This window comes from Penicillium psychrosexuale (genome assembly GCF_028828465.1).
Source record: "Penicillium psychrosexuale strain IBT 29551 chromosome Unknown utg000003l, whole genome shotgun sequence".
Classification (NCBI taxonomy): Eukaryota; Fungi; Ascomycota; class Eurotiomycetes; order Eurotiales; family Aspergillaceae; genus Penicillium; species Penicillium psychrosexuale.
This window is the reverse complement of record NW_026643188.1, coordinates 1,323,183-1,344,889: the sequence shown is the minus strand read 5'-3', so window position 1 is coordinate 1,344,889 and position 21,707 is coordinate 1,323,183. Positions and strand designations below refer to the sequence as shown.

The window sequence follows — 21,707 nt, the reverse complement described above, 5'->3', positions numbered from 1 at the left end:
CAATGCAATTGTGGGCTCCTTCTTAATGCAGTCGGATGTTCAAGGTACGCTCATACAATTCCCCCTACAGGAGGTGCAAATGGCCTGGGGAACCACGCCTTGTTACCATGCCAGTGCTCCTAGACTGTTGGAATGTGGTTCTCACTCCACCCACAAATACATCTCTTTCTCATTTTTATTTTGGGGAGCTTGACGCTGGCTGGGCGGCTTTTCTTCGTCTCTCGGTATCCTCATCTCGCCAAAGACCAGGGTCAAGCTATACTATTCATCCTAACGAGACCTTGAGCCTCATGGTTGTATTATACCTCTTCTTTCAATAACTGCACTGACTTTTGGAGACGTGTCGCTACCAACCTTCGACGGCAATTTTGAGAAATCCAAGCTTAGCTGTTTTTCTTGAGACCAAGCTTGCAAGCAGTTTCTGTTACGCTTTCTATCAGACGAAGGCGTATATCAGTTGCCATGCGCGTGTTCAATTATGTGTCACAACCTTCGTGGATGGGTCTACTGGCTGTAGCTCTACTAGGCACTTCAACTGTGCAAGCAATAGAGCTGGATCTTGAGAATGGAGGTTAGTGTTCTACTCTGCCGCCCGTCTCTGTGCAACGACTAATTGAGGATCAAAGATTCTATCAAAAAAGCAGCCAAACAAGTCGCCAACAACATGATGAGTTACTACACTGGTATGAATCCCGGTGACAACCCGGGTAATTTGCCGGATCCTTACTACTGGTGGGAGGCCGGTGCAATGTTCAACGCCCTTATCGATTACTGGTTCTACACGGGCGATGATACTTGGAACAACATCACGATACAAGGTATGCTCTGGCAGGCGGGAGAGAACAAAGCATTCATGCCGGCCAACCAGAGTAAAACTGAAGGAAACGACGACCAGGTGTTTTGGGGCTTTGCTGCTATGACTGCAGCGGAGCGGAACTTCCCAAACCCACCAGCAGACCAACCCCAGTGGCTTGAAATGGCCCAGGCTGTCTTCAACACTCAAGCTCCCCGGTGGGACACTACTTCGTGTGGTGGTGGCTTGCGCTGGCAGATCTTTACATGGAACAACGGCTACAATTATAAGAACACCATCTCCACTGGCGGATTTTTCAATCTTGCGTCTCGCCTGGCAAAGTACACCAACAATCAAACGTACCACGATTGGGCTGAGAAGGCCTGGAACTGGACTGCCGAGGTTGGATTCATGACCCCCGAGTATCGCTTCTGGGATGGAGCTAGTGACCTCACTGAGTGCAAGCCAATCAACCAGATTGAATGGACTTACAACGCTGGAGTATACCTGCTTGGCGCAGCTAATATGTATAATTTGGTGAGTGAACTCGACCTGATGAGGCCTTCCGATACTACATTATCCAATCTAATGCTATGAACAGACCGAAGATCCTAAGTGGAAAGATCGCACCGAGAGGATCATCAATTCTTCCAGTGTTTTCTTCTCTCATGACCCACCCGACGTGATGTACGAGAGAGCCTGCGAAACTGTCAATACTTGCATGGTCGACCAGCGTTCTTTCAAAGGATATTTGTCCCGCTGGATGGCTCAAACTGCCCAGATGGCTCCTTTCACATACGATATAGTCATGAAACGGCTAAAAGCCTCTGCTCAGGCCGCTGCCAAGACTTGTACCGGTGGTATCAATAAGAATGTGTGTGGTATGAAGTGGACAGCGCAAAAGTGGGATAAGACGAAAGACTTCGGTCAGCAGATGGCTGCCCTTGAGGTCATTCAAGCGAATCTGATCACGCATGTGGCAGCCCCAGTCACAAACGATGACGGTGGAACGAGTAAAGGGAACCCGAATGCAGGTGATAAGCCCCCAAAGGCAATCCCGCCCGGTCTCGACTACGACATAACTTCAGGCGACAAGGCTGGTGCAGGTATTTTGACCGTGCTGTTTATCCTTGCCATTGGCGGTTCGACTGGATGGCTGATTTGGGATTGAACTTGATATATTTCTCTTAACATTTCTTTTGCCTCTTTTTTTCGTCCTTGTTCGTTTATTTCGGTGTCGACATAGATTTCGCGGCTCTCTAATCCCCTTATATTAATTCCTAGACGATGAGGTTAGTAGCATTTTGTGAATAATTTTTGGAATCCAACATATCATCATTCTTGCTCTGAATTGTCCCGTTCTATCTCCCCAGATTTGCCGAATTCCGGTGCATCTGCATCCCCGCATACATATGTAGCCGTCTTACCGCCCCCATACCTGGACCAGGTATGGGTCTGTCCCACATAACGAGAGTTTCCCACAAAACGAGAGATTTTTCTTTTTACACCAACTTCCTACCAATTTTGTTACCACAAAACGATGTCGAAAAAAGCCAAATATTCAGAGGATGAAATGCAACTGGCTATCAAAGCCTACCATGAAAGAAAAAAGCCAAAAATCGCCCTATTAGCGCGAGAATTCTCAGTTCCTTATAAAACCCTCTATATACGTCTCTACAGTCGCTAGACTCATTCCGACTATACCGACCTTTCTAAAACCCTTAGTCTAATTCAAGAAAAGGTATTGGTTAGCTAGATCAAATTGCTAGATACTAATTATATTCAACCTTCCCCTAAAGAGATTGAAGAGACTGTAAATCGGCTTTTAGTACGCGCGGGTTATAAAGTTACCGTTAGTCATAACTAGGTATATCGCTTTCTTTGACGACTACCCCCTAATATCAAATATCTTACGTAAAAACCTAAGGAAAAGGTATATATAGAAAGTAAAAATATAGAGAGTCTTTCTCTCTGGTTTTACTACTTCTTAAAGGTTATAGAAGAATATAAAATCCTCCCTTATAAGATCTATAATTAGGATAAGACTAGCTACTAAATTGGCTAGGGAAAGCTATATAAAGTTATTTCTTCTAGAATAACTAGTTATATTACTACTAGTAGTCTTACTGAATTAATTACTAGTATTAAATGTATTACCGCTGACAGTTAGGTGATACTACTGTGGTTTTTAGTTAAAGGAAGCCGGTAGATAGAAGAGTGGTATACTAATATTATAATTCCCGATTTTCATATTAAACCTACCCCTAAGGGGTAGATTAATAATAAAACTACTTTCGAATAGCTTTATTCTTTCTATAAAGCTATAAAAGATTAGGTTAAATAGAATAGGCCCCAGGTTCTTCTTATAGATAACTATCTATCCTATATAATACTTAAATTTACTACTTTTTATACCGACAAAAACATTATTCTAATTTGGTTTTTACCCTATATAACCCATCTATACCAATGTGAGACCCCTAGGTATAGAATGCCTAAGGGAATGCTGTATGTAATAGAGGATCGGGAAATAGAGATAGTGATATATATAGGGTATATTAGAACTAATAGCTACTTCTCTAAAGAAGCAGTATATAAGGATAATATATAGGTTTATAGGTTATATAACCTAAGGAGGCTATGTAGGTAGTATATATTACTCCTACCTAGTCTGCAGTCCCCTATATACCTAGGATAGGTACTCTATACCCTATAATAGGGCTTATACCTTAGGTATTAGCCTTCTTAATACTAGGGTCCTAATAATATCCCCCTCCTTATAGTATATAGTCCCTATAGGCTCGGATAGGAGAAGAATAAAGGAATAGCTTAGTCTATTAAAACCTATATATCTAAAAAACCTTATAGTAAGGGTAAAAAGGTATATAGGGAAAGGTATCTAGCCTTAATATTCTAAAAATATAAAAAATAATATAATAAAAGTATAAATAGAGGGTATAGTATATATAATAAGGTCTATATATAGTATAGTTATATAACTATACTAAGAAATTAGGTAGCTATAGTCTCTAATACCTATAAACTTAGGTATCTTATATATATAAGGTTTAGCTAAGTAGTTATTTATTAGTAAGAGAATATAGTTAGGATAAAAGGGGATACTATACCTATATATACCTAAGGTATACCCTAGTATCTTCTTCTCTTCTTTAATCTCTTATCTTACTTAATCTATAAGTATACCTAGTTCATTTTTTTATTAAAATTCTATTAATTTAATAGTATTTCTATTAGGATAAAACTATTCTAATTAGGATACTACTATTAGTTAGTAGATATAGTAGATATATTTAAATTTAGTGGTATTATATTCTATATAATATATTAAGAAATTTTAATATTATATCTACCCCTTCCTTATAGGAAATGGCCTTATTTTTAGGTTTATATACTAACTATATTTATAGAATAGTAATAGTATATTATTATCCTATACTACCCTCCTCTAAGGAGGATAAAACTCTATATCTATAGGTATAGTACTATTATATATTAGGCTATTAGCCTATAACTCTACTACCTTATCTAATAATCCCTAAGCTTATTAAAGAACTACTACCTTACTAGTAGTACTTTTTCTAGCTATAAAGCTACCTAAACTATAAGTATAAGACCCTTATAGGTTATATTAAATATACTTACTATACTTTAGTAAAGTATAGTTATATCCCTATAAATTAGCTATATTATTATAGGGAGGAATCTATTACTAATAATAATATAGCTTCCTATTAAGGTTTAGCCTACTACTTATATTACTCTTAATATATTACCTATATCTACTTATATACCCTAAGTATATATTATTAAGTAGAGTATTAAGCGCTTAACCTATATAGCTAATAAGGCTAAAAAGGCTATTACTATTATAGAAGCTATAGAGGTTATAGTAATTACTAAAGTTATTATAGCCCTAGAAGTTATAAAAAATATAAGGGATATCTCTAAAGTTAAAGAATTCTTTAATATTCCTACTAATTTAATAGAGGAAAGTATGGTTCCTAATATAGGTATATCTAGTAATACTTTATTTATCCCTATAAACTTAACCCCTACCTCTTAGGATACCCTAATTATAGAGTTTATTTTACTACTCTATAGTATTTTTAATACTATCCTATTAGTATTTAAATCTAGTTAGATATACTAACCTTACTTATACCTATATATAAATCCTATTAAATATAGGGAATATAGTACTAATTTTTAATTTATAATTAAAGCTTCTTATATTTTAAGTATATATTTTTAGCCCTTATCTTTTTTAGTATCTTTATAGCTATATTTAACTTAGCCTTATAGTTATTAAGGGCCTTAGTCTCTTTAACTATAGACTGCGGTTCCTAGGTTACTTTAATATTATTATAGCTATACTACTTAACTAAGTAGGACTTATTCTTTTTACCTTAATAGAATAGGATATATTTAATCTTATACTCTACCTAATTATTAATCTTAATTAGTTTAGGAGTATTATTATTAGTTAGAGTATTACTATAATATAATTCTAATACTAATATATAGTATATTAGGTATAGTAATCTAAAATAGGGAGATAGATATAACTTATATACTTATATACCGACCTTCTTAAGAATTAGAAATAGACCTAGTATTTTATAATCTAGTTTCTTACTTAGCCTATCTATTTCTATATTCTTACTCTTAAGATATACCTAATTACTAACCTTAAAGGATTTATCTATATAGTATTTATCTATATAGTACTTTATCGACTCTTTTACCTTAGTAAATCGCTCTTTTATAAAATCCCTTATTTCTTAGATTTCTTATACCCTTTATATAGTATCTATATAGTATTCCTTAGGGTATTCTTTAATACTATCTTAGATAGATAGGTTATAACCTATTAATACTTTATATAGTAACTTTCTAGTTATACTATAAGTTATTATATTATATATAAATACTATAATAGGTAGCTAGTATACCTAGTTATCTTATTCTTAGTTAATATATAATTAAAGGAAATACTTTAATACCTAATTTTAGTATTTAGTCTAACTATTAGTTTATAGGTAGAATATAGTAGATAACTAGTACTTAACTATAAGGAGAAAATAAAAGGTTAATTAGAATTAGCTAGTAAATAGACTACCCCTATTACTTACTAGGTTCTCTAATATACTAAAGATTAGAATTATATATTTATATAATAAATCTACTAACTTAGGTATATTAATTTCTTTTATATAAGGAAGATAAAGGATATATTTTATAAATATATCTACTAAGATAAATACTATATTATATACCTTACTATTCTACTATAATAGAGGTATTCTAATAATAAAATCTATACTAAGCTACTTACTAGGCCTCTTAGGTACTAATAGTAGCTATAATAATCTATATAGCTTATACCTATAAACTAAATTATATTAATAACTTATATAATTATATATATACTCCCTTATATCCTTTATAATTCTATACTAATAGAACTTATACTAGATAGCTTTAAGGGTATATTTACTAGTATAATAGCTTCCCTAGGGGTTATTATAGTATATCTTTATAATTTTATATAAGATTATAGTCTCTCTTAGGATATAAATATAGTTATTAAACCTAAGTAGCCTATCTAGTATTAATCCCTAGGGTATATTACTTAGCTTTTATTTACTAATACTATCTTCCTCTATTTTTATATAGATATCCTATAATATTAGATTATAATCCTATATTATATAGAGTAATTCTATTATAGAGTTCTTTAGTATTAGTATATATACTATTTTACCTTAAAAAGCTCTTATAGCTATTAGGTATAGTACTAAGAGGTCTAGAATTCCTATATTACTAGTAATATAATACTTATCTATAATACTTATATTATAGGCTTTATATACTATATTATTATAGTCCTCTACTATACTATATAGATAATTAGATTTAAGTACTAATATTATATTAGCTACCCTTATAAAGATATATAATTTTAGGTCTAGTATTACTATAATCCTATATACTAGGGTAGATTATAACCTTTATACTACTTCTTTATTATTACTAAGACTCTTTTATAGCTTTTCTTAAAGAGTAGGTATTAGAGTGTGGCAGAACTAGGCACAATGCTTTGTAAGGCACTCTCGAGGGGTCAAATGCGTAGTGTTTAAACAGATAAACAGCTAGGCAGTCAAGTGTCAGGTCAAAGATGAGATCAAAGTGTATATCATGGGATGAAATAGTCAATTTGTCTAACTAACATTCAGTACAATTTGGGGCTTTCTTTATAGTAATCAAATATCGCGGATAACTCGGTAAATCAAAGATCAGATGATTCATGACCTTTCTTTAGATGAATCATGACTTTCTTTAGATGTAATAAAGTAAGCAATCAATGACATCATCAATTACATCATTAAAACAGGAATACATATATTCCAATATACCCCTTTAGATTTTGACCTTAGTCAAAAGCTGTAAATATGGGATAAAACAGGAAGAACAGATTAAACATTGTCGAATTCGGTTACCCGATTAGGCAATCGTCTTAAATTCAGCTGATTCAAGAATTTGAGGTATTTTTGCGATGAAAGGTATTTTGTTAATCTATCGGCAATCATAGTGTTTGTCGGAATCTATTGGAGATATATATCTCTATTTCTTACCTTTTCTCACAACTAATGTTTATTAATATCTACGTGACGTAGTTTCGTCTGATATAGCGAATTGGATTTTATTATTAGATTAATTGTCTACTTATTATCATATAATAGTATCAGATCGTATTAGGCGTTAAATTTAATTGAATTAAGTAGTCTTTTTATCTAAAGAAGGTATTTAGCTACTTTAGAAAGTGCAACTAATTTAGCTTCTGTTATTAATATTATAATAACTTACTGTTTTCTCGCTAACCAATCAATTAGACCACTAAATAGGGTGAAAATAAAGCCTTACAAGCTTTTTCGTCTAATATTATTAGTAAAGCTTATATCTAAAGCTGCTCAAAAGATATATTTTAGATTATATGACCTATTAAATTCAATGGAATGATATCTCGTCCTATAAAGGTATAAGATTATTTGCTCTATGGCGATTATATGACTTCTTTCTAGCTTTATCAGCTATTAAGAAAGTATCTGATATATGAACGTAACATTAGGTTAGGTTATAATTGCAGTAAAACTAATTAATCCTACTAATAATTAGTAGTACTAGATTAGCTGTAGATAAGCTTTATAATCAGATGATAATATATTAGATAATAATATATTAGGTGATATATAAATAAGATTTTCACTAGGAAGTGGTATCTTTAGTGGCTTCCTATTGGTTAAATGGAATTAGTAGGATATCTTCTTAATATATATATCTTGGTTTAACTAGATTTTTCGTTTTATCTAGTTTCTGATCACATATATACCAATGAATTAGGTCAATTCGCCATAGTCTTTTATCTTAAAGCTTTGATATAGACGATTTCTAACAAATTCGGTATATTTTTAGTATTTTATGAGATATATACTAAGAAGATTATTAATAAAGATCATTAATATAACCTTTCTATCTAAGAAAAGGTATAGGTCTTTAGGAATAGGATAAAAGCCTATCTTAATAAGCTTTAATTTGATCGTTTCTTCCTATAAACGTAGCGAGATTTATAAGCTATAGAGAGCTTAGTTTAGTCGTAAAATATACCCTTATTATCGGTAACCCAGTAGAAACTAGTAGTATAGATAGAGTGAAAGGGAATTATTAAGAAATATATTTACTACGTCTATTTAGAAGGTTTCTAGATTAAATACAGCTGCTATTGCTAGTAATATATATAGGGTATAGGCTACTAGGGTTATAGCCTTAATATCTTCTTTATCTTTAATGATCTAAAGATTGCTATAAATATAAATGCGAGCTTTAAACTATATTAAAAAGCCGTTTTTATCTGATTTATATTTAAATACCCATTAGATTAGAAGAATTTGATGCCTAGGGTAGGTATTCTAAGATATATCTCTACATTTAGATAAATGTAATTATATTATATGATCAGTTTTCTTAGGCGTCTAAGTATTTATCTTATTTAGCTTATTATATTTAACTTGTATTATATGGTACCATTTAGCTTTATAGGTATGAACTTATACTTCTGACCAGTTATCTGGTTCTTTTAGTAAACTGTTAACCGGTATCTTCTTTGGTTAAGAGAGTAATGCTATTGAAAATGCGTGTAAATAGCTTAGAATCAGATTCGTCCAATGTTTCTTATTAGGTGATTCTTCGTTATTGTCGTTTGGTAAGAATGGTTGTTTTAGAGATATGTAATCATCTCTATTGAAATTAGAATTGTTAATAAATACCATTAGACCGTCGTTACGTGGTTGATTGTTAATGCTTTCTGATGGTATAATAGGCTGATCTCTAAGGATTTCGTCTGGTTCTGCTTCTTCTGCCTTAGGCTATTCGGATACCTTAGTTATTAATTAGTCTTCTGCTTGTTTATCGTATGTTTTATCTGGTATATCGATTTTATCTGGTATATCGATTTCTTTAGTAACCTTAATTTTATTAATCAGTTGGTTGAATTCAGACTGAATTAGTATTAAGATTACTTTATTAGTCTTATTTACTACTGGAACATTGATCTCCTATTCTGGGGTATAGAAGCTTGTTTTATCGAAGATAACGTTATGTGCGTGTATAATCTTCCTGGATTAGGGTATCTAAATATACCATATATTAGACATATTATATCCGATGAGATAGCCGATCTATGTATGTGCGCTTATTTTAAATAAGTGTGGTATTGATAGGATTCGAATGTATGCCTTATAGCTATAAATCTTGATATTTGATAAAGATAGGATCATCGCTATATAAACTGGGGGTATTACCATTTAGCTAACTAGCGCTTATTAGGGGGATATCTAGTTCAGCTGCTTATTAGGGAGCCTATTCTGGATATAAACGGTAGTATTGACTGCCTTAGGCTATAAATATATAGGTAAATTGGTATTGATGAGCATGGTACGCGCTATAATTGAGATTAAAGTACCTGACCTCTCGGTATAGCCATTTTGCTTAGGTTGATAAGGTGGGGTTATATGAACCTTAATTCCTTTTTCTTTATATTTAGTGAGGAATGGGAGTAAATTCCTATCTCTGTTATAATATAAAACCTTTGGTCTGATGTTGAATTAGGTGTTAATGAGGGCAAATTTCATCTGAACTACGTCTATCACCTGATCTTTATGACTGAGATTAGACGAAATCTGGTATTTAGTCATAGGATCGATTAGATGAGAGATATATCTATAGTGATTATATGCTTCTATTATATAAATCAAGTCCTAATAAATAGCTTTAAATAGGTTTTCTCCTATTATGATTGGTCGATAGGATATCTATCTTTTTGCCTTAGAAATTAGGTATGTTTTATAAGAAGAAAGGGTTAAATTCTTATTAATTTTGATATTTTTAGCTGCTTTTTTGAGATAGTCGAGTACTTATATGTTAGGATGGCCTAAACGGGTATACTATAGATCATATGACCCGCTTGCTATATAGGGATCAGCTGACCGCGTTATATATGAGATATTGAGTGTAGTTATATAATTAATAAGATTAGATGAATTATTGTCGATCTTCGATGTCATTAGGTGATTGAGGGAATCTTAGTGCTATTAGACAAAAATTAGGTTAGAATCCTTCTTAACCTTATAAATAAGGCTTCCTTTATTGTTTTTAAGGTAGCTTTTTCGTCCATTGTACTATATACCTACTTTCTCTACTAAACCAGCTGATATCAAGTTAAGATAAAAACCTGGGGAATATACCACATTTGTCAATTTAAACACAGTTTGATTAGGTAACTCAGTGGGTTCTACTAAAACAGTCCTAAAACCATCAATTTTTATAATTATATCTCCGATAGAAATATGGGATAAATTTGGTATATAATCGATAAACTTACTTATATTATTATATAGATAGGTATTGGAACCTATATTGAATACCTAGAGATCATATAAGAGATTATTATATAATATCTATATTATTTATATAGTGGTATAGCCACTAAATTGTATTATTATCATTATTATTTTATTCTTTTTATTATCTAAAGTATGCTTTTTTAGGGCATTTTGATATATATAATTGAATCCTTTATATTAATAGGCTTTTTCGAACTATTCTTCTGTATTAGGTAATGCTTTCTAATCGTTTAGTCTCTTCTTAGGATTAATATAGCGATAGTTGTTAAATATATAGTTTCCTTGCTTTAGGTCTTCTTGGTAAGGGCATTGGAGATTACGTATTAGTTTTATCTGATCTTTCTACTAGTTTTTACCGCTTTAGTCTTTACTGCTTTATTTATTGCCTTAGAAGGTTATATATATAACCTTTATTGCGATCTTTGGTAGGTTTAGACGAATAGAATCGCGGTATTTTTTGATTAGTAAATAGAAATTGGGTAATATTCTACCTGATTCTTTAAGTATTATAAAATGATTGGTCTAATATTTAGTAAAATATAGGGATAATAATCCTATAGCTTTAAGAAAGTTGTATAAAGCATGTGATCCTATAGCTTCGGCGATTTCTATTTAGGATACTTCTGTATAGATATTCTCCTAATTTATAAGCTATTTCTTAATCGATCGATTATATGATAGTCCTTACTATAAAGTATACTATTAGTAAATCATATGACGTTTTTGTGATTTATTTGTTAGTATATAGATGTTATATAGTATAGATAAAGTATCTCGACTAGCTGTGGTATTGCTAATTAGTTATCTATTATTAATTAATATTGATCTAATAATAGTATAGAATAGGGCTTAAGCCCTATTATTAATTGTCTTAAATCGCTTATAATCAATCTCATATTCTTGTCTTAATTCTTATTAGAGAGAAAGTTGATGATTGGTTAAAGTAAATATTATCTTATTATTTGCAAATGTCTCGGCAAAGATAGGACAAATGGGTTTAGTTAGTATCGGTTAGGTCATTGTTTCTTCTAGATTAATATAATCCTATAGTCGGTAACTAACAGCAATTGATCTGATATATATATACTAGACTAGCTAATTAGATTGCTGACTAAGTATAACTGGGGATTTCACTTCTATCATGGTTGTAAAATCAGATAGAAGAAGATTAGATAAGATAAAAGAGTTCAGATGAAAGGATTAAGCCAGGCTTATAACTGTTAGAGTGTGGCAGAACTAGACATCAGCAAAGCCCAGCATAGGCCGAAGATTTCGGCCCACAGCCCAACCCCTATAGGCTATAGGCCCAGGGGAGCTAGGCCCAGCCCAGCCTATAGCCTAGTAGGCTAAGCCCATAAGCCCACTGGTAGCCCATTTGGGCCTATTTTTACATAAATAATAGGTCTTAGTGTATATAAAAATGCTTACTTAGTAGAATAGTATACTATTACTTATATATATTTTGGTTTCTTAATTAAATAACAGCCTTTTCTGTCCTAGCGGCCTTGAAATTTTAGTTTTCATTTATGAAATAATTTTTAATATGGCTAATCACTCATTATTTCTAGAAAGAAAAAAAAAATTAGGCCAATTTAGTAATACTTTATAGATAGGCTAGTCTCTATATAGAAATATATATTTAATTATATACATTTAAATAATATTCAGTACCCCCAACCACTATAAATAATTAAGATTAATTATAATTTATCAGGGATCTCTATATTTTATTAATAAAGAGGCTAGAATTAAAGGAAAATCAATATTTAATTATATATATCTAGGACTAGGACTCTATATTATAGTACAGCCAGTAATATAGGTATACTAGGCGTATTGTAGTGAATTATAATACCTATATAACCGAATCCTTTAACCTAAATACTAATAAAAGACCATTAGGGGAATTAAGAGATATCTAATCCTATAATATAATTTAAAAATAGTACCTAAAAGAAGAGGGAGGCCCAGTAAGGCTAAGAAGGTATCTCAATCCCATTAAGTATACGCCTTTTGAAATTAAACTTCTTTTTTTTCTATTCTTAATAGCATATATTTCAGATCAGAAGTATATTCTTTACTCTGTATAGCCACCTACTAATTTCAAAGGGCTAATATACATTTCCTTATATAAAGGGCTAATATATATTTCTTTATACATCCCATTCTATAGTTAGCCATAGCACATAGTCTAATCTATATACTATATACAGTTATCTTAGGATAAAAGGGCATATAGGCGCTGCCACAGAGATCATAAATCATATTCGAAATTCTTTAGGCCACAGCCTACTTACAATTAATTCTAGAGAATATAAACTAATATAAAGACCAGTACACGGACTAATACAGAGACTAGTATATAGACCAATACAGAGATTAATATATAGACTCTATTATCGATAGAGGAGGTACTCTAGGTACTATAATAGAGGGAGGGGGCTAAGGCCTATAGGCTGGCAGTTAAGGCTCTTAAGAGCCTAATTAAGAGGAAAGAGTTAACTAAGTATTAGATTTATATACTTCTAGACTATATTACTAAGTAGGAGCTATAGAAGGGATAGGAAGACTATGCTGATTTTTAACAACAGTAGATTAGTATAATCAAGGTCTAGTAGTATATTTAAAAGAATTAGTAGTATATCGATAAAGTACACTAAAAGGCGACCGCGCTATAGGGTATATAAGACGCTGAGGCCTTCTTTAGATATATTATATCAAAGTTGACAGCTAAGCTAGCTAGCAAATTAATCATAGTAAAAATAAACTACTAGGATATAAGGCTTACTATTAATAACGAGGTTGCCTAACACGTTTCTTCCTCTAGGAGTGGGGTCTAGAAGAATCGTAAGTATATTAAGCCGATCGATATACAGTAGGCCTACTCTAGGCTATATAGTAAGTCGATAACCCTACTCTATACAAAGGATCTCTAAGATCATAGTCTTTAGATTAATACTAATAGGTTCTATTATACAGCTGGGAGTAGAAGGGATCTTAAAGAGGTCGGCGATATATCAATCAGTGGGTATAGTAGCTAGCAGCCTAGGCAGCCAGTACCGCTGCTAAGTACCCTAGGATTCGATATAAGTAAGGTTTAATAGGAAGGGGGAGGGGGTAGGTAGGATAGGCCCCTAGCCATTCTACTAAGTAATAATACCATAGCCATTCTGCCAAGTAACAATACTATAGCCATTCTACCAAGTAATAATACTGTAGCCATCCTACCAAGTAATAATACTGTGGTAGTAGTAATAATAAGCCAGCCTACCAATAGGACGTATGGCTGCTATATAGCAGAGATAACAATAGATAAGTATACGATAATTGTAAAAGATAGTATATAGAAGGAGAGGGAGGCCCTAGTTACCTTTAGGAAAATTATAAAACTAGTTAATAGAGAGTTTGGTACCGGTTATATCTATTTCAAATATACCAAAGGGATTATTAATATACTAGGTATATAAGGCGGTAGTAAGAGCCCTTAGGAGTTAGTAGAACGAATCTAATTCAGTTACCACTATCTTGGTCAATAGGATGAGTTTCGGAGGAAGTTCTCTAGCTAGTTTATACTAGGCCTAGATCCTAGAAACCTAAAGGAAATATATGGTATCTATGAATTTAATCTGAAACCTATACTCCTAGTAGTCGCGTTATTTAATGCTATATACTAGCTTTTATTTAAGAGTATTTATAGAAGGGTTATACCTAGATACTAATTTCGGCCTAATATTATCTATACCTAAATGACTATAGACAGTAGTATAGTACTACCACAGCTACTTAGGTAGCTAAAGGAGGACTTTAATAGTACCTACCCCAGTGGAATTCTATTACTAATCTACTAAGAATTCGATATATATAAGCACCATTTTAGTAAGTATTATAGGCACTGCCTCGGCTGGCTACAGAGTATATAGTATAGCCTAATATAGTAACTAATCTAATAAGACCTAGTATACTATACCTATTATATCTTCTTTCGGCCGGACCACTAATAGAAATTAATTGTATTTCTATACTATATAAAGAGTATACTACCTGGTAAGAGAATATCGTTCTAATATATCGATATTAATATTAGGGAGTTTATAGCTACTAGTAGGGGTAGCAATATCCTATAAGGATCAGTCTCCCTTAATAATAAAGATAACAGTAATTGTACTGTTATTCTACTAGGGATATAATACTATATTGCTTCTTAGTAGAAAGACCTATAAATTCGCGCAGAGGACCTAGAAAATCTATCTAGCCGAAAGCTATTTAAGGTCCCTAATAGCTTTATCTATAGGATTACCCTAAAGATATAGCGACTAGAGGATATAGCTTAGTACCAAATAAACTAGAAAAAGTAAGTCTATAAGGTAGGTAACGTCTACCTATCCCTTCCTACCCTTCCCTACAGCTCTATAGGACTAGTAACTAGATAGAGGAGGACCATCTTACTATAGTTTATAGGTATTAGGGATGACCACTTAACACTTAATATACCTAAGTCTAGTTCCTAGGAGGAGGTATCGGCTGTATACAGAGACCTCCTTAACGCCGCTAGGATACCCTCTGGACTAATAAGTCGGTAATATATATATGTCCTATATACCTTCCCTACTACTACCTACTTCTATACTACCTCTACTATTTTAGAATACCTAGTAGGGCGGTCTAAGTGGATAACGCTAGCTACCACAAAGGACCTTAATATACTCTTTAGGCCTAATAAGGCCGCTGTAGTAATATATATTTAGAATTAGAGGTAAGAGGCATAGCTAGAGTACACTCGCCTATTTAAGCTAACTGTTAAGGCTAAAAAGGATACCTATAGGAAGAACTCATTCTTTTAGAGATATAAGAGAGGCCTTCTTAATAATAGCGATACCGGCAGTAGTGATATTAATAGCGGTAATACTAATGGTAGTAATACTAATAGTAGTAATACTAATAGCGGTAATACTAATAGCGGTAATAGCGATAATAATAACGATAATAGTAGCGATAATTAGCCTAATGATAATATCGGCATCGATATTAAGATAGGTAAGGGGGAGGAGGAGAGTAGTAAGGCTAATAAAGAATTTAAGGAGGTTGATAATTAAGGCTATATCAGTAAATTTCAATAGGCACTAGACATATCACTAGATATATCTTTTTTTTTATAGATAAATGTAACTATAACAATTTCTTTTATAATGATACTTCTACCTCGCCGCTACTACTTATAGTTTTTTCGCCTAAAAAACCAGTTACCAGTTTTTTGGGCGAAAAAAACTCTTAGTCTAAGAAGTACTTCGCTACTACTACTCAGTTTTTTCACCCGAAAAACTAGTTACTAGTTTTTCGGGCAAAAACCCTTAGTCTAAGAAGTAGTTTACTTTTATACTTCTATTTCGCTACTACCACTCAAAGTTTTTTAGGCAAAAAACTAGTTACTAGTTTTTTAGGTAAAAAACTCTTAGCCTAAGAAGTAGTTTACTTTTATACTTCTATTTTGCTACTGCCACTTAAAGTTTTTCGGGCAAAAAACTAGTTACTAGTTTTTTAGACGAAAAACTCTTGGCCTAAGAAGTAGTTTACTTTCATACTTCTATTTCACTACTACCACTCAAAGTTTTTCAGGCAAAAAACTAGTTACTAGTTTTTCAGGCGAAAAAACTCTTAGTCCAAAAAGTATGTAGTAGTATATATTCTCATAATTTCCATTGGCTATCTATGGTATAATGGGCCCCTGGCTAGTAGGATCCACGTAGATAAGTTTTTTCTTAGATTATAGGGCCCTCGGCCTTTTTAGGATTCTTAGCCTATATCGCGTAGCCTATATAGCCTATCTAGATTAGGCTAAGTAACTAGCTAATAGGGTAATCTTCAATCTTCCTTATCTAGTTACAATAGAATTAGTCTTTTATTATATATACCTATCCTTCCTATTTATATATACTCTATACCGCTCCCTCACTACTCCCCTCCTATATACTGCCCCCCTACTTTCTACCGCTATTCTAGGTACTATATCCCGAAGTACCTAATCTAATAGGGATATAGATATAACCTATAGCATAGGCTACATCCCCTCCTCTCCCTAGACCTCTTAGGCAGAGTCCTCTTATACCCTATCTTCCTTCAGCCTACTACCTAGTAGCTAAGCCGAGCCCTTTAATACTAAGCCTAATCGCCCCCTAGTCTCTAGAGACCCCCTATCCTACTTTACGCGCATTAATCCTAACCGGAGAAAGGACTATATCCTATATAATAAAATAGTAAATAAGATATAGATTAAATAGTAGCTATAAACAGACTATAGGCAGAAAGGCAGTATCTACTAGGATATAAATCACAGCTCCCCTATATAATAAGACTTCCACTAGGTTACCTACAGTAGAGATAGGATACCAAAGGTTTAGTATAAGTTCTACCACAGTATTTTAGAATACCTAAACTTTCTGAGTAGTAGAAAGGGCCGTAACGGCTTATCGACTATATCGAGGTACCTAAAGATATAGGCCTACCTTAGGGCCTAAGATATAAAGAGGGCAAGAAGAGGAATTAGCCAATTTTTTCTAAAAGGAGTATATTTTTAACTACCTAATCCTTAGCTTAATATTTTACTAATATATCTAGGCCGATAGGACTACGTACCCCCCTAAGGCCTAATATTCAGAGGCTGCCTAGGATAAGGCCCTACTCCAATTTATTACTATAGGTCGACTATCCTTCTCCCTTATTAAGAGCAAGTCCTTTCGGCATCTCTTCCAAATAGCCCATATAGCACTATCCCTTCCCCAAATACCTTCTGCCATAATAATATACCGGCGCCTACACAATTATATTTAAGAGAGCGTAGGCTTAGCGCTCAGGATACTACCAAAGGATATAAAAATCTCAATTACATTAGACTACTAGACGTCCCTATATAACTAGGGATTCATAGTAATTACTAGCTACTTTATCGATAGTAGCTAGGTATATCGTAAGGTTCTACTTAGGTTTAAGCCACTTTACCAGGTATATACTAGAAAGTATCTTAGTACTATCTTTCTTAAAACCCTAGCCAGGTATAAGATTATAGACCGGGTATTTAGAATCACGACTAATAATACTTCTAATAATATAACGCTAGTTAAGGCTACCTAGATAGGGCTCCTAAGCGGTATACAGGTATTCTAAATACCCTACCTTACCTATATTATCTAGCTCTCTCTTAACCAGCTCCTAGGTTACCTATAGGCTATACTAAAAAATAACATTATTAAGTCAATTTAGACTAATAAGAATTTAAAGAATATAAAAGAAAATGGTAATTATCAGAAATAGGCAATCTCAAAGATACTAAAAAAGATCTATAATCTTACCCTCTATATCTATGCTAGCCCAAAGTACCAGGCTGCCTTTCTCCGACTATAAGAAGAGAAGGGGCCATACCTTATTCTAATCTAGGATATAGTAACCCGGTAGAACTCAACCTTTTTAATACTTCGCTGGGTAAAAAGAATACGCCTATTCTTTATATCCTTCTATACTAATTATGATTATAAGGAGATACTTCCTAGTGATTCAGAATGGCGTTAAATTGACTACCTTCTATAAATTACCTAGCCTTTCTATGACTATATAATAGAACTCTTAAAGATAAAGGAAGTAACTACCTACCTTACCTTTAAGATTTATAATACCCTCTTTAATCACTTCAACCAGGCAGAGGCACTACTAAAACAGAAGTATACTCTGTAGAAGTCAGAAATACTAAGTACACTTATTACTAGCCATAAAAAGCTGAGTAAGTACTATATATAAACGACCGGTTATAAAGGAGACCTCTTTACTATTAGGATAATACTAGCCCCTAATAGTCGACTTTAATTCTTCCAATCAGATGGCCGCTAGGAGCCTAAGTAGTATAATAAATACCAGAAATCCTTCTAAGATATATTAGCGCCCTATCGAGAATACCTTACTTTAGGCTAGGGGTCAGCTAATATACTAGCTATAATACCGGCTAGCTCTAGGCTACGTAGGCTACTAAAGAGTAAGCAGAAGTCTATAAGACCAGCTATTAATAAGGTAGCCTAGTACCTTAATAGCAGTATATAATACCTTAGTCTCCCCTACTATTTTACTATACTATACTAACCACTCTTTACCTTAGACCTTATTAATACTGAGCCTCTGCAATTCTAGTAGGAGAATAAAACTCGTTTTCCTACAATTACACAACTTACCCGCGATATCCTCTTAATACTAGCAACTGGGGCTAGTATTAAGCGACTCTTTAATACTACGCGGGATATTTGCTATTATTACCGCGGTCGCCTGAAGTCTAAGACAATTAAGGAGCTTATACTCTACCGCTATATAACTAAGTTTAGTATTAAGGATACTAAGATAAAGGAATTACAGCAGTTACTTAGTCTAGCAGAGGCTAAGGTTAAGAAGGAGGAGAGTGCTAACTTTCTAGAAGATAGTAAGTATAATCTAATTAGTAATAATAAGGAGGAGGAGGAGGAGGGGGGGGGGAAAGTAATAGGATATAGGAGGTATCTCCTTTCTCCCTAACCGGTAGGGATAGAGGTAGTAATAGCGATAGTAAGATAGAGGGGTTTCAGCTAGATTTACTAGAGCCTACTACTCTATTTCATATATCTCGGAGGAAGTGTAAGAGTAGGGTCGACGATAATTATATGTATTATTAGAATATATTAATAGTACTGTCTTCTCAATTTTTACTACCTTCTTTGAATTTTCCTGGTATTCCTACTATAACTAGGATACGCAATAATATGGGTCGGAAATGCATTAGTTATATATCCGTGCGCCAGAGGCCTATTTATATTATATAAGGCCCATATAGGCCCCCCATCGTAGGCTATAGGCCTAGGGTATCGGCCTATAATTTAGCGTGGGCTGAAGAAGTGAGCCCAAAGCCCAGCCCATTGGTAGGCTGGGCTGGGCTGGGCTATAGGCCAGGTAGGCTTTGCCGATATCTAGGCAGAACTAGGTATAATGCTTTATAAGGCACTCTTGAGGGGTCAAATGCATAGTGTTTAAACAGATAAATAGCTAGGCGGTCAAGTGTCAGGTCAAAGATGAGATCAAAGTATATATCATGGGATGAAATAGTCAATTTGTCTAACTAACATTCAGTATAATTTGGGGCTTTCTTTATAGCAATCAAATATCGCGGATAACTCGGTAAATCAAAGATCAGATGATTCATGACCTTTCTTTAGATGAATCATGACTTTCTTCAGATGTAATAAAGTAAGCAATCAATGATATCATCAATTATATCATTAAAACAGGAATATATATATTCCAATAGTAGGTAAAAGTAAGTTCTCTAAGAACTCTCCTTCCTTAGGTATATAGTCTAATTAGTAACTAGGTATATTAGTAGGATTTAAGGTTCCTAAGTAGTACTTAATAATAAAGTTAAATATAGTAAGCTTCTCTATCTACCTTACCTAATACCTAGTTAACTCCTTTATAGTTATAAAGTATTATAGGTTAGTATAATTAGATAGTACTAATATAGGGAATTTACTACCCTTAAGATAGTATCTCTAATACTTAAATAACTTAATAATTATAAGTAGTTCTAAATTATATATTTTATAGTATATTTTAGTACTAATTATCTTTCTAGACTAGAAAGTAATTAGGTATTAGTAACCCTTAGAATCTAGCTATATAGTAATTACTACTATAGTAAATCCTAAAGTATCTAGCTTAATTTATATAGGCTTCTCTAGGTTAAAGTAGAATAATATAGATATACTTAAGAAGTATTTCTTTATTTCTTTAAAAGCTACCTTTACTTTAGGTATAAAGATAAAGCCTTACTTTTAATAATTTATACCCTTCTTCTTTAGAGTACCCTTTATTAACTTAGATAGGGGTATAGCGATATATAAGTAATTCTTAATAAATTACTAGTAAAAATTACTAAAGCTAATAAATTATTATATATTATATAAGTATTATAGTTCTAGCTATTCTAAGATAGTATAAATCCTCTCTAGCTCTATAGATATACCCTTAGGTATAATAAGGAAGCTAAGGAAAGCTACTAACTTTATATAAAAGGTATATTTTAATATTTTTATATATAACTTATATATATATAGTCTATCTAGTACCTTATATATATTATATATATACTACTCCTTAGTTTATAAATAAATAAGGATATTATTAAGGTATATAATATAGTAGATATTAAGTAGATTACTTAATACTCTATTAATATATAACTAGAATATTATAGATATATTTACTAATCTAAATAGTATAACTATATACTTAAAATAACTATATTAGGTCTAGAATATAGTTTTCTATTTATTACCCTTATAAATTTAGATATAATAATATATATCTTTTAAATTAAGCTATATAAAGATCTTTATATTAGATAGCTAATCTATAGTCTTACTAATTAGCGGTAGAGGATACTAATTCTTAAGAGTTAATATATTAAGTCCCTAGTAATCTATATATAGATATAACCCTCTATCCTTCTTTAGTATAAATAAAATAGGTATACCTACTAGGCTCTATAATAGCCTAATCTAGCCCTTCTTAATATATTCTTTAATATAATCTCGAAGTACTATAAGTTCTATCTTAGAAAGGGGGTAGATTAGCTTATAGGGAATTTATTTACCTACTTCTATCTTAATAGTATAGTTATATTTATTACTTTCTAGTAATTTCCCTATCTCTTTAGGATTAAAGATATTAGCCTAGTCTAAATATTAGATAGGTAAAGCTTTCTCTATATCCTATACTATAGTAAAGAGTAGGATAGGCTTACCTTTTATAATTAGATAAGGATATACTATAAGTATAAGGGCCCTATAGAGGATCTCTTATATAAAGGCCGCTATAGTTATCTTTTCAATCTTCTTACTAGATAGGCGATAATACTATACCTGGTTTTTCTA

The 21,707-nt window shown here is 32.5% G+C and overlaps 3 protein-coding genes across 3 annotated transcripts; all 3 read left to right on the top strand.

Moving 5' to 3' along the window:
• Nucleotides 1–462: 462 nt before the first annotated feature.
• Nucleotides 463–1,964, top strand: N7518_004434 (glycoside hydrolase family 76 protein; the record flags this gene model as incomplete). The annotated part of the gene is made up of 3 exons (XM_057185361.1): nt 463–571; nt 627–1,330; nt 1,395–1,964. The coding sequence occupies 3 exons, from the start codon at nt 463–465 to the stop codon at nt 1,962–1,964; spliced, it is 1,383 nt and encodes a 460-aa protein (XP_057042131.1).
• Nucleotides 1,965–2,333: 369 nt separating this feature from the next.
• N7518_004433 (uncharacterized protein) lies at nt 2,334–2,660 on the top strand (the record flags this gene model as incomplete). Its single annotated transcript, XM_057185360.1, has 2 exons — nt 2,334–2,463; nt 2,563–2,660. The coding sequence occupies 2 exons, from the start codon at nt 2,334–2,336 to the stop codon at nt 2,658–2,660; spliced, it is 228 nt and encodes a 75-aa protein (XP_057042130.1).
• A 15,629-nt stretch (nt 2,661–18,289) lies between these two features.
• Nucleotides 18,290–19,317, top strand: N7518_004432 (uncharacterized protein; the record flags this gene model as incomplete). Its single annotated transcript, XM_057185359.1, has 4 exons — nt 18,290–18,313; nt 18,361–18,482; nt 18,528–18,541; nt 19,007–19,317. 4 exons carry the CDS (start codon nt 18,290–18,292, stop codon nt 19,315–19,317), a joined length of 471 nt encoding a protein of 156 aa, XP_057042129.1.
• Nucleotides 19,318–21,707: the final 2,390 nt, after the last annotated feature.